Source organism: Quercus lobata, chromosome 3 (genome assembly GCF_001633185.2).
Source record: "Quercus lobata isolate SW786 chromosome 3, ValleyOak3.0 Primary Assembly, whole genome shotgun sequence".
Classification (NCBI taxonomy): Eukaryota; Viridiplantae; Streptophyta; class Magnoliopsida; order Fagales; family Fagaceae; genus Quercus; species Quercus lobata.
Window position 1 is genome coordinate 44,373,998 of NC_044906.1, and position 13,724 is coordinate 44,387,721.

At 33.6% G+C, this 13,724-nt stretch overlaps 1 protein-coding gene across 1 annotated transcript; it reads left to right on the forward strand.

Moving 5' to 3' along the window:
- Nucleotides 1–4,761: 4,761 nt before the first annotated feature.
- LOC115981897 lies at nt 4,762–6,391 on the forward strand. The gene has a single exon (XM_031104328.1). It carries the CDS (start codon nt 5,119–5,121, stop codon nt 6,310–6,312), a length of 1,194 nt encoding a protein of 397 aa, XP_030960188.1. The 5' UTR covers nt 4,762–5,118; the 3' UTR covers nt 6,313–6,391.
- Nucleotides 6,392–13,724: the final 7,333 nt, after the last annotated feature.

A 13,724-nucleotide genomic window follows, 5' to 3' on the forward strand; every position in this document is an offset into this window, starting at 1 on the left:
GTTCCTTAAAAGTCACATTAACTCCCTCAATTCGTTGCGCCAAATCCAAATTCGGGACCCTTGGTTCCTTCCTAGTTCTCTACTGGAATCTCTCGAGACAATAATCTTTGTTGTATTGAGAAAAGACCAAGCCTTTACCTTTTCCCTGTAGCCTATCACCCTTTAATCTCTTATACTCCTCAATCCTTCTCATAAGCTAGTGCATTTTCTCGGGAGGACGCATGGTTAGCGAATCCCTTAGTTCCAACTCTTGGGGGAGCCCAAACCTAAAGGTACTGGCAGCCACCTGCTCATTCCCCCCTTCTATTTCGTTATATAGCTCCTAGTACCTATTTGCATACGATTTCCTATTCCTTATCCTCATGGACAACAGTGCATCGATCGATTGAGGGACCTTGCTGCACATTATGAATCGTGCTTGGAACGCCTGCATTAACTCCCCTAAATTGTGGATGGAGCCTTTTCTTAAACCATTAAACCACCTTATTGTCATAAGCCTGAGGCTGGATGGGAAAACTTTGCACATCAAACCATCATTCTAGGAATAAAGCGACATCATGAGAAATATAGTGGCTTACATGCTCCACCAAATCAGTTTTTCCGTCATAAATGGTAAACAGAACGCGGGTAAAATGCCTCGGCATTTCTATTTGCTCTATTTCATTGGAAAAGGGTGGCCGGGCAGCTCTTCTCAATGCCTGGCTCATGGCGTCCAACGCAGCATTATGATGCCTATGCCTGTCACAAAAGGGAGACTCATGACAATGCCCCATGGTTTTGTGAGATCTGTCCCTTGACTGACGTGAACCGCCACCTTAAGATGACTCTCCCCCTATATAGTCGGGGTCATCGGATGAACCCTCATGGTCCCTACTATGGCGTCGGCCTCTCAACTCAATCTCCATGTCCTTAACCTGCTTTCGTAAATTCTCCAACTCTCATTCCTTGTCATTGCGATGAGATTGCTCAGGTATATAAGACATGGTTCATTCCCCTTATGAAGACCCCTCGTCAGAGTCAGGTTTGGTCTGATGACCTTTTTGAATGTGTTGTTGTTCCCTTCTACGCTCCCTTTCCAACCTCCTATGACCCCTTGAGGAAGCCCTCAAATGATTTCCTCCAACCAACACTTCATCAGCATGCAGACCCTCCATATTTGGATGATATCAAACTTGCTCAAAGCCTCTGGTGAAGTAGGATTCCAATAGACAGCGCCAATTGTGGTTCCCCAAACCTATGAATGTTACTTTTAGGACAATGGATTTGGGCTCCCAATTTATTTATTGATAGGTTTTGCTTCAAACATAGCCTAAGCCGCCCAACCTTTGGAATCCCTATGGTTTCAAGCTCAACACCCTTTTCCCTTTTTATGCTGTTTCTTACTTTCTCTACTCTCTTTGTGCTTTCATCCCCACTGTGTTTACCTATTTTCTTTCTATTCTCTCTCTCTCTCTCTCTCTCTCTCTCTCTCTCTCTCTCTCCTCTCTCTCTCTCTCTCTCTCTCTGCATTGCCTTCTCTCCTTTTCTCCCTCTCAAAACCCAAAAAAAAAAAAAAAAAAAAAAAACCCTTCTCTGTCTGCCCCCATTCCCTTATATAGACTCCCCTTAGTGGGACTCAAATCATTACTTTTCACCAATTCCCATGTGTTCCCACTTTCACCCATAATCCCTAGAAGACGTCATGTCCTCTGAAGATTTTCTCAAAACTTGTTCCTACCGCTAAACTGCGTTCAGTAGCGAACTCCCCAAAGGCATTACCAGTACTCGGGGATGATCTGAATTTATCTCTCTCCTCGTTGATTTCCCATTGTCTTATAGGTCAGTAATGGGCCGAGATCTGCCTGAACGCATAACGTATTCCCTGAACATTACTGTCTAGTCCCCGTCATACTTATTGTTAGGCTAGGCCTATCCCCACAAGGTTCGGTCCAACTTCAATCCCTCTGGGCTAACCTTAGCTACTCAAGCCGATCTCAAGCTTAAGCTTGGTGGGGTAGTACTGAACATTCGGGCCCAAATGTACTTGATTTAATGAAAAAATAAATGTTTTTCTTGAATTATATAAAATCAATTTAATGAAAATTAAAATATCTAATAAACCATGTTAAAAATATGTTTTAAGTATAAATTATATATTTGTATTATTTTGTTGATTTAAAAATTTACAAATATATTTAGTTTGGTCACCCTAGAAAAAAAACTTCGGGCCTCGCCACTAGAGCTATATTTCACACCATATTGTTCTTAAATTTCTTATATTTACAATATGTCTTCTTTAAACTCAAAATCTTATTTATTTATAGTATTTTTTCAAGTCTCTCATAGAACTGGATTTTTTTTTTTTTTTTTGGGGGTAAAATTTAGATTCGAGCTTATATATTGTTTTGCTTACATTGGTAGGAAACTGGGTTTTTATTTTTAAGGAGAAATTACACTTTAATACCTTAAACTATACCATATATTACACTTTGCACACTAATTTTTTCGAATGTATGTTTTGCACACTAAATTATGGTATTTGTTACACTTTACACCTCGACGTTTAGTTTATGTTATAACTTAGATGAAAATTCAAAATTTAGGTTGCAAAGGGTATGCATGAGTATATTTTAAGGTGGTAAAATGTAATTTTTCCTTTATTTTTAAGAAATTGAGAAGAAAGGCAATCAGGTCTTTTTCATGTGGTGTTATATTTTTCCGTCCAAGTTAACAACAAATTTAATGTTGGGATGTAATGTGTAACAAATATCATAATTTATAGTGCAAAATTTGCATTCGAAAAGTTTAGAATACAAAGTGTTATTAAAGGTATATTTAGGGGTTAAGTGAAACTTACCTTTTATTTTATTTTTTTGCTAAATTTACCGTATATTATTTTAATGGTACATATGATTTTTTTTTTTTTAGGGGGGACTAGAATGTTACATCTGATTGATCCTGTTTAATCCTCTCTCTCCCCACCATTGCCTATATGGGGGAAAAGACTAAGCATGTATTTGGATTCAAATTATTTAAATTGTGTTTGCATTTTTTTTTTTTTTAACAAGCGCCTCTTGCCCTATTCATGAGACATGAACAGTGCATTAATGCAAATACACAGTACTTTCAATGTAAACAATTATTTTTTAAATATTTTTTTATTATTTTTAATTTTTAATTTTCAATAAAATAAACCGTATCATATCATGAGATAAAGAACTAAAAAATCAGCAGATCAGATAAGACCACAAGGTCTAGTCCAATCATGGTAATGCCACGTAACATGCAGTGATTAAGATAGATGTGAGCAACCAGACATTAAACTTTAAAAGGTCCCACAGTTATCAAACTGTAGTGAATAGTAAGAAGGGAGAACCATACGAGCTGAGTTTACTAGTACACCACGGCACGTCAAGCACCGTCAGTTTCGCAACAACGTGACACATGTAGTCAATCATCCTAGTTTGTTTGAGACCTTGGAATAATTTGAGACACATTGCATACTAAATTTTATAAATTATTAATTTGTGTAATTAGGAGTAGCAAATATTTTTCTTGTCTTTATTATTCATTACTAACTTATATAATCTATCATTTTTTATCGACCATTTACCATATCACAACTTAAGCAATTGTGAAATTGAATATAAAAATAGTTGCGTGAGTAGAATTGTCCAAGGACACTCAGAATTGATAAGCAGAGAGCATGTTGCAAGCCGTGGTTGTAAGATGCCTCTAAGCAGCATGATTGTCCATGCAGATGCAGTCTGGCTCTGGCAAATCAGAACCGTCAATATCCACAAAAAAGTCTTAGCAAAAAGGGTGATCGTTTCGTTTTAGTCTGAAATTGTGGGGCCAACAAAGTAGGTTTGTCGGTGAGACACGTGCTGGAGATCTATGGGAAAACGACATAGTATAAGATTATGTCTTACGGAAGGAATGATTGTATAAGCTAGGTAAAAAGAAAGTGGACAAATTAATATGCGTGCTCCACTTTGATGGCTTTATTTTCGTATCTCCCACTATCTAAAATCCAAGAGACATTGCAAATTGCAATCGGGGAACGAGAACAGATTTCACTGTTTATTTTCTTTTTAGATAAAATGATTGAGAAGAAAATTTTTATGTCATTTTGCTTTTTAAAGTCAATAACAAGGGGTAAAGAAAAAGGAGAAAATCTAGGAAAAGTTCACAAAACGTCAGAAACAAAAAATGACCGATTGATTGATCTTCAAAACATCATCTAACATTTTGATTGCAGTCCGACAAATAAATTTCTCCCAATTTCTCATAGTACATATCTAACATTTGTAATAGCGTTCCACATAGATCTACCACAGCACCAAAACATAAAAAGTGGGAGAGACTTTTTTTTTTTTTTTTTTTGAATAAGAGGGAGAGACTTTTACTTTGAATATTCAAATCGAGATACATATTTAATTGCACATCCAATTTAATAATTTATATGATTGTGTTTGATGAACATTTTCTGTTTATTATTTATATGCATAATTTTTTTTTTCCAATCACATACAATCAAAAGGTCAACAAATTATAAAATTTATACTAATATTGATTTACTTTCTATAGTGGGATTAGTAGTATTTTTGCTTTTTCTTTTTCTAAATATTTATAAAATATGTGATACTAATTAATTAAAGTGAAAGGTTGGAGTTTAATTTAGTTTAGTAGTTGGTGGGTCTGACGGGCATTAATGGTACAAATGCATGCAGTGCTGGAATTTAATTTATGGGACGAGTTTTGTTCACTGATTTTTACTCCTCCATTTGCTGTTGCGTTCACTTCCCTACACAATAATGCCTTGAGTGGCAAGTGCTTTCTTGCGTCACTCATATGTTTTTTCTTCCCAACACTGTTTTTGTGTAAAGAAAACGTAAAGTTGACGCCTCTCACTGTGCCTAACCTATCAGTTATCACTACTCCATAGTCCACATGTCATAGCAACTTGGTTCTTGAAATCCCAAATATCACACAGTTTGTTTAACCTTTACATTTATAGCCTCTCACCAATTTTTAAAGTAAGTATTTGATTGACTCTCTAAAGCACCAAAAAAAAACTTTGTTTGGTTGTGCATTTCATTTCAAGATTGAAGCTGCATTTCCGGGGAAGGAAGCAAAATGAAAGAGAGAGGCAAAGCTGTGGAAGCTGCATTCAACAACGACATGGAATACTATTCATCTTCATCGGATCTTCCATGCAAGAAGCATCCATCTTCAACTTCGGTTGGGATATGTGCTTATTGTCTCAAGGACCGCTTGATCAAGCTGGTTTGCTCTGACTGTGGAGAGCAGCGCCTCTCTTCTTGTTCTTGCTCTGAGATCTCTTCCAATCGGAATTCATGCACTGTTGAGGTAGGGAGTGTTGGTCGAGTATCATTCCTGATAGAGAATGAAAGAAGCGATCTTGTTTCGCAATCACATTCCAAAGCCAAAGAGAAAGCTCATGAGGATGTCGTGATGCTCAAGAGGAGTAGTAGCAGTTGTGTTGAGATTAAAAGAAGTAAGTTTTGGAGAATTGGGAGGTTGTTTAGGAAGAAAAGGGAAAAGGGTTGTGAGAGATCGAGTGTTGGAGGTGGGTGTGATGATCAGAAAAGTGATTTGTGGTTGGTTGATTATATGGGTGTGTCTAGGTCCAGGTCACTTTGTAGTTTCAGGGGTACTAGTGGGTTGTTTGGGTCCGAAGATGGTGGAGAACATTTGGTTGTGTCAGGTGCTAGGAGTTCTATTTCTGCAGCCAGAAGTTCTGGTGTCAATGGGGGTTTACTTTTAGATTCTGGGAGAAGAAGTGGATTCAGTGAAGCAGAGCCAAGAAAAAGTGGCTTTGATAGTGACAAAAAAGAGAGTCAATTGGAGACTGAAAGGGGCACTGATCATCTGAAGGGTGTGAAGAAAGGTGGTCTTTTGGAGCTTGATGCTGGTTCAAATGGAGCTAATAGACGGGTTTTCTCACTCAAAGAGAGTGATTTCAATGGTATGGATGAATCGGGCTTTATTGATTTGAAGCTTGATTACTCTTCAGAATCATCAAAGCCAGAGTTTTCTGCTGTGAAAATGGGTGTTGTAGCAGATCCAGAAGCAGCTGTTGGTAGCATGAGAGGTAGTGATTTTGGGGCACATGAATGTGGAGTTCCTTTTGGGAATATTATGGAGGATGGGAGTTTCTGTAATGGGGGTTCATGTAGAATCACAGTGAGTGAGAGAGGGATCAGTAGGGGCAGGAAAAGCTTGAAGGGTTGGCGATGGATTTTCAGGCATAATCCAAGCTGGGGAAGTGCAAGGAAGAAGGATGAAGATCTTATGTTTAAAACGTAGTTATATGATGAATACATATAGACAGAAAGTATAATTTTGTGCAGAGCAGAGCAAATCTCAACTTATTAATCGGTTTTTTTTTTTTTTTTTTTGGTGTCTTCTTGTCTTTTCCTGTTGTAATTTATTTTATTTATCAAGTAAATGCTAAAGACAAGTAGATCAAACTGATTCTAATTCTGATTAAATTTCTTATTTCTATAATAGAGTTAAATCTGTTCTTGCTGCTATCCCCATATATACAGCACCATCACTTTATCTTTCAAAGTCAGTCGGCTCCAAGATTGATCGTACCCTTAAAAAGTTTTGATGTTGTAAAACCATGGTGTTTATGGGTCGGGAATTTTTTGACCCAACTCTTCCTGGTGGATTAAATTTTTTTTAACCCAACTCAATTCAACCTATCACATAAGTTTAATCCACCTCAACCTAACTCACATGGATCGGGTTGAATGGATTGAACAAATTTTTTTTAATTATTATTATTAAATTGAGCAAAAAATATATATTATACTTGTCACCTGAGTTGAAAATCAAAATATTCATTAATATATGAATTAATATTTCAACTCAGTTATATATTAATATATGAAATAATATACATTAATATTGGCTTTTATATAAAATAGGAGGAAGAGTTGGTTATTTAAAAAAAAAATTATTAATTATATAATATATTTTAAACATATATTAAATATATTGGTGGATCGGGTTGGATTTGACGAATTTGAAATTTTATGACCCAAACCTAACCTGACTTGCTATCAAAAAAATTTTTGTAACCCAACCCACGAAGCCCTAAAAACCGACCCAACCTGGGAGGGTTGGGTTAGGTTGAATCGGGTCGATTTTGATGGGTTGATAGATTGGTTGCACGCCCTCGTAAAACTTAACAATTCACATTCCTTTTCCCCTAAAACAAGATTTGCAAACGTACAAATTTGGGGATTTAGGTGTTAGAACTTGGAAGAATGGAGGATTCTAAATTAGCCACTTAGCTAAGTTGGGCTGGTCTCTAACTCAGGCCTTGACAGTTTAGGTCAATATGATATATCCTAAAGACTACATACTTAAAAGGAAAGACAAATTCTTAATGCCCCTGAATTCAAGCAGTCTTCTTGACTTTAGAAATATATTTCTAAATCAAATATTTTAGTGAGGAAAGGTGCTTGCTATAAAATTAACTCTGGTTCTAACACAACACCAACATTTGGAATGATACTTGAAACCTTTCCAAACCAAATTATACTTATTTAATTTTACAATTCATCCCTCATGATACTAGAGGGGGGTGTTTGGTTTGCTTGATGTATGACATTGCAATGCTAAATTTTTGTAATATTTGATACATGCAATCGCATTATAGCAATATATAATTATGACTTTTTGGTTCATTAACTACATTCCCATAATAATCTAAAAATGTAAAACATTCTATACTTAATTCATAAATATTTTTAAGAAGAATTAAAATGATTATAATAAGTTGATTGAAAATAGTTTCAACGTCTAAATATTTTAAAGTTACTCTTGAACCACAAATAACTATGGAAGACCTAAAATGACCAAATTACCCTTAAAACTTCCAAAATTTCTAAAATAACCCTAAAACCTCTAGAATGACAAAAATACCTTGAAACTCCCAAAATGCCCCTAAAACCTTTAAACAACCAAAAATGCTTGGAAACCTCTAAAATGATCAAAATACACTTGAAACCTCTAAAATGATCAAAACACCTCAAAACTATGAAAATGACTATAATACTCCTAAAACTCTAAATGACGAAAAAAAAATTCCCGAAACCTCTAATTGACCAAAAATACCATTCGAAACCTCTAAAATGACTAAAAATATCCTAAAGCCATAGATATGACCAAAATACCTCTAAAGCCTTTGAATGACAAAAAATACCCTACAACTTTGAAATTGGCATAAATACTTGAAATCTCTGAAATAACCAAAAATAAAATACCTTGAAACTCCAAAATGATTTTTTTTTTTTTTAAAGATGTCATAAAGATATTTCAATCATTTGGATTTCGATATGTTGGGGGTATTTTTGGTTATTTTGTTGGTTTTGGGAGTGTTTTAGTCATTTTTGACATTTTAGGCATATTTTGGTCATTTTAGTGATATTGGGAGCATTTTCATCTTTTTAGACATTTTATGAGCGTTTTGATCATTTTGGAGGTTCCAATGAAATTTTGTTCATTTGAACACATTAGGGGTATTTTGGTCATTTTGAAGGTTTTGAGAGTATTTTGGCTAGTTTAGTAGTTTAAGAGTGCTCTAGTCGTTTTAGACAATTCAAGCATATTTTGGTAATTTTAGATGTTTTTAAGTATTCTAGGTCATTTTAATAATATGGGGAGCATTTTTGTAGTGTTTTGAGAGTGATCTAATCATTTTAGATGATTCAGGCATATTTTGCTAATTTTACATGTTTTTAGGCATTTTGAGCCATTTTAATGATATGGGTGCATTTTTATCTTTTTCAATGCTTAGGGTATTTTTATCATTTTAAAGGTTTTATCAGTATTTTAGTCATTTTAGAGATTTCAAGGTATTTTTGGTCATTCTAGAGGTTTCAGGGTTTATTTCGTTCATTTTAGAGGTTTCATGGATATTTTTGTTAGTTTAGCAAATTTGGGCTAGTTTGGTCATTCTCAAGGTTTCAGGGTATTTTTGGTCATTCTAATGGATCTACATGTATTTTGGTCATTTTAGTATTTTCTTTTTTGGGTGTGGGGGGTTGGTTTTTTTAGAGGTTAAAGGGATATTTTGTTAATTTTAGAGATTTTGAGGGCATTTAGGTTATTTTAGAGTATTAGGGTATTTTGGTCATTTTAGATGTTTCTGGATATTTTTGGTCCTTTTAGAGACCATATTTCAATTATTAATACATACTTATAACAACGCGCGCACACACACACACACACACACACACACACATATATAGGTCTGGTTAATGGGTGTTCTTAGAGCACTTGTTAATGGATTATTTTAAGAAAGTTTTTATACCACTTTCGTTAGAAATATAAAATTCTGTAAAAATATAGTTGTTTTTTTCTTTTCACATAAAAAATTTCTAAAAATATTCCTAAACCAATGCCCTAGGGTATTAGTTAACTTTTCTATATATATGTGTGTGTGTGTGTGAGAGAGAGAGAGAGAGAGAGAGAGAGAGATGACCGGGGGAAATTTATGGCCTCTCAAAAAGAAATTTGGGTGCTTGTAAGGGCACCTCTCTTTTGGGTAGTAGAGTGGAGTCGCCATTTATTTTTTTATACAAAAAAAAAAAAATACAAATTACATGTTCAAAATACTTCGAATGTCATTGATTGAATAAAGAAAAATACAATTTTGGTAAATTAACCTTACAAGGCTTTGGGTTCTAGTTACAATCTATGCAAAAGAATACAAAACTTTGGTCCTAGTTACAATCTACCAAAATTAAAAGACAAAACACTAATCTACCTATCCAAAAATCCTAAGCTCAAGGGCTAGATTACGGAATGGGAAGGTGTTAGGCACCCATTCTGCCTAACCAGAGTCTAGTCTTCTAGACTCTAATGACCAATATACCATTTTTTGAATGATGTTGAATGATATATTATAATGCACATGACAAACACTTGACAAAAATTAACTTAAATAAATTTTCATTATGGATGTGTCCAACTCAGATCTGTCTTGGAAATTAAAATAATAAGACTTGGTTTGTAAAAAAAATCAGATCTATTTTTGTAAAGGGTAAAAAGCAAGATTTTATCTAGAAAAATCAGATCTGTTTTGTGTAAAGTTAGAAAAAATTTGGTTTGTTAAAAAAATTAGATTTTTTTTTTTTTTTGGTAAAGTAAAAAAAAAAAAAAAAGATTTTGCTAAAAGAATCAGATCTATTTTTTATTTAAAAAAAAAAAAGAGATTATGAAAAGAATCAGATCTGATGTGTGTAAAGTAAAAAAAAAAATGATTTTATTTGTAAAAAATCAGATCTGTTGTTGGACACAAATAAAAAAACACTTTTGAAAGAAGGTCCACATTCATGAGACAAATTTATTATGCATGCATCACATATTAAAAAACTTTAACCTAACTTTCAATCCCTTCTTTTGAATTTCAAAATTTGCAATTTTATAACAAAGAAAACTTTTCAAAAAAAAAAAAAATTAGATCTGTATTTAATAAAAATACAGATCAGTTTTGTATTTAGAAAAAAAAAAAAGATTTGTATTTAATGAAAATACAGATCTGTTTTGAGTTTAGAAAAAATCAGATCTGTATTTAATGAAAATACATATCAGTTTTGGGTTTTGAAAAAAAAAATCAAATCTGTATTTAATGAAAATACAAATCAATTTTAAATCTTCATAAAAGAGTTTTGATAGTCATTGCAAATTTTGAAGTCAAAAAGAAAGAATTGAAATAAACAATCATCTACAGTATCTAAGCATGGCAATTATATATTAAAAACAAGACATCATAAAACATACTAAACATATTCATGCATCAAACAAAAACATACTAATTAATGGAAAAAGAAAAGAAAATTAAAAAAAAAAAATAGAATACCTCTTGCATGAGCGTGCTCTTCTAATGAAAGAATATTTTAGAAATCAAAGAAGTTTTTTCACCTCTTTGAAGTCTAAAATACTTTACTTACAAAAAGGAAATTCCTAAAGTAAAAGCCTCCAGAACATCTTTAACGTAAGGGGAATAGAAAAGTAAAAAAAAAAAAAAAAAAAGAGCCCCTAATTCTGATTTCTTTTTTTCATCTATTTATAGAGGTTGGGATGCTTAAAAAATAAGCTGAATGAGATTAGATACGAATTGGAATGTGTCCTTATCTCTAAAAATCTGAAAAAGATAGGTTTTATCTTAATCAGGGGGTCCCTGAGCCGGGTCGAGCTTTTAGGCCAGTCGGCACTTTCCTTGTGCCGATGGGCATTCCAAGGGTGCTAACAAGGAACCCGCGTTAGATTTTTGGTCCAATTTGAACTCCTTTTTTGAGGATTTTTTAGCCGGAAATTACGCATAGACGCATTTCTAATCCGTATTCTAAAAATTAATCCATTTTTCTTGATATTTAGGTCTTTAAAGTGATAATTATCTAGTAGATAAATATTCTAAAAAGACTTAATTATCCACAACCTCTTTGTTATCTAATTATCCACTTTATTCCCATGCAAGCAGGCTTACTTTTGACACTAACCAACAACCAATCACAAAATTATTTAATTAATTTTAATTTTCTAACCAATCAGAATTAATTTAAATTAATCATGCGTGATCGGCTCCACTCAAACAAAATGCATGCAGACCGTGAAAACATGATCATGTGATATTTTTCAATCCGACGATCCAATTTGGAAATCAGACATGCTGTCGCGACCATTAGAATCTCAAGATCATTTTTATGATATGCAATGAATGAATTAATGCATGTAATGCAATTCTAAATTTTGGGGTATATGATTGGTCACTCTAGTCATCTTCCAAGATTAAATTATGGGTGCAAAGTTGAGTGTCTACAATATATATATATATACAACTGTGATATCTTTGAAAAAATGTGGGACCCACATGAATTTGACATGACCTGAACAACACACATACAATATATTCTCTCTCTCTCTCTCTCTCTTCCCCGAGTTTCTCTCATTACTGTTCTTAACCACTCCTCACAACTTCACCCAATTTGTGTCTCTCTTCACCTCCATTATGGCTCCTTAACTAGTCTCGTTATTCTCCTTCTTTATCCAAAGATTTCTTCTTTTTCAAATTTCATATATCTCAAAAATGACAAAATCAACAAATAAGAGAAACACACTATTGAGTATTGAGACTGTTGTGGGGGAAAATGTGTGTTGGCTAACAATTAAAATATTTTATATATATATATATATATATAAAGGTGTACAATGATATTACAGTTTTCCCAGTAACTTATATCAATAGTAGTCCCCCTTTTCTGGAGAGTACATATCATACAATCTTAGCTTGTTACATAATAAAGCCAAATGAGCCTCACATAAAAATTTGGTAAACATATCAACAATTTGGACTCTTGTGGAAACAGATGGAGTAGCAATTACACCATCTTCTACTTTCTCCCAAGTAATATGACAATATACTTCTATATACTTGATTCACTTATAGAATACAGGATTGGAGATAATGTGAATTGTTGCTTGATTATCACAATGCATAGTCATATACACATTCACAACAAATTTTAATTCCTTAAGTAAATGCTTAATCTACATAAGCTCACATGATGTGTATGCCATGGCTCTATAATTAGCCTCTGCACTAGATTTAGCAACAATGGTTTGTTTTTTACTTTTCCAAGTAATTAGGTTTCCTCCCAGCAGAAAAGTGCAATACCCGCAGTAGATTTTGACTGTGATCCTGCCTAATCAACCTCAATATAGGCTTCTATCTGTAGGTGACCGTTTGCTTTATACAAAAGGCTCGTTTGGGTTTATTATGTAACAAGTTAGGATTGTATGATATATACTCTCTAACTTGAAAGGGAGAGTTATGGATATAAGTTAGGGGCAAAACAGTTTTATCATTGTACTCCTTTATATATAAATAATATTTTACACTCTAATACCATGTTGTGAGGGACAACATGTGTTGGGTTTGTTAACTTAACCCTAACACATAAAATATTATTTATATATAAAGGAGTGCAATGATATTACTATTTGTCCTTAACTTATATCCATAACAAAGACCTTGAAATCCATTTAGTTCAAAAATAGACACCTTGAAACCCAACAAATCAATTGCAATTTAACACAATTAGATAGAAAGAAAAACTCAATTGTGGAAAAAAAAATAGAAAAAGGAAAAAGAGGTGGGTATGATAGATGTGGAAAGGGATTTGACATGGTTGAAGGCAGCATCACAAAGGTGGGAAGCCCCCAAGTCTTATGGTGGTGTGGATGAAGATGCCTTAGGCTATGATGCTGCTGCCAAAGTTCTTGAAGAGGAGAGAGTCTAGAGGGATATGAGGAAAAAGAAAGAGAAGAGGAACATAGTGGGTAGGGCTGTAAATGAACCAAGTTATTCATAAACAGTTTGGGATTGATTTGATAAAAAGCTTGTTCATATTTTTTTTGTTTATAAAAGAGCCAAACTTGAGCCTTAATCTTGTTTAAGGAAAAAAAAAATAAAATAAAATAAAAATAAAACAGTGCTTAGGCTGGTTTATGGGTTTGGTAATAAGATTAATATGATCTTGAAAAATAAACTAATACCTTATTAAGCTTTTAATTAATTGGAAGTTGGACTACTTGTCTAAATCAAATTGGATTGTTAATATGCTTAGTATAGGCTTGATAATGTACTTGTATTATATCTCAAGCTCAAAAGCTTGATATGGAGCTTGAGCTTGACTTGACTA

Excerpts from the sequence above, each read along its gene's own strand:
- LOC115981897 (XM_031104328.1), top strand. The coding sequence starts at position 5,119 with ATGAAAGAGAGAGGCAAAGCTGTGGAAGCTGCATTCAACAACGACATG.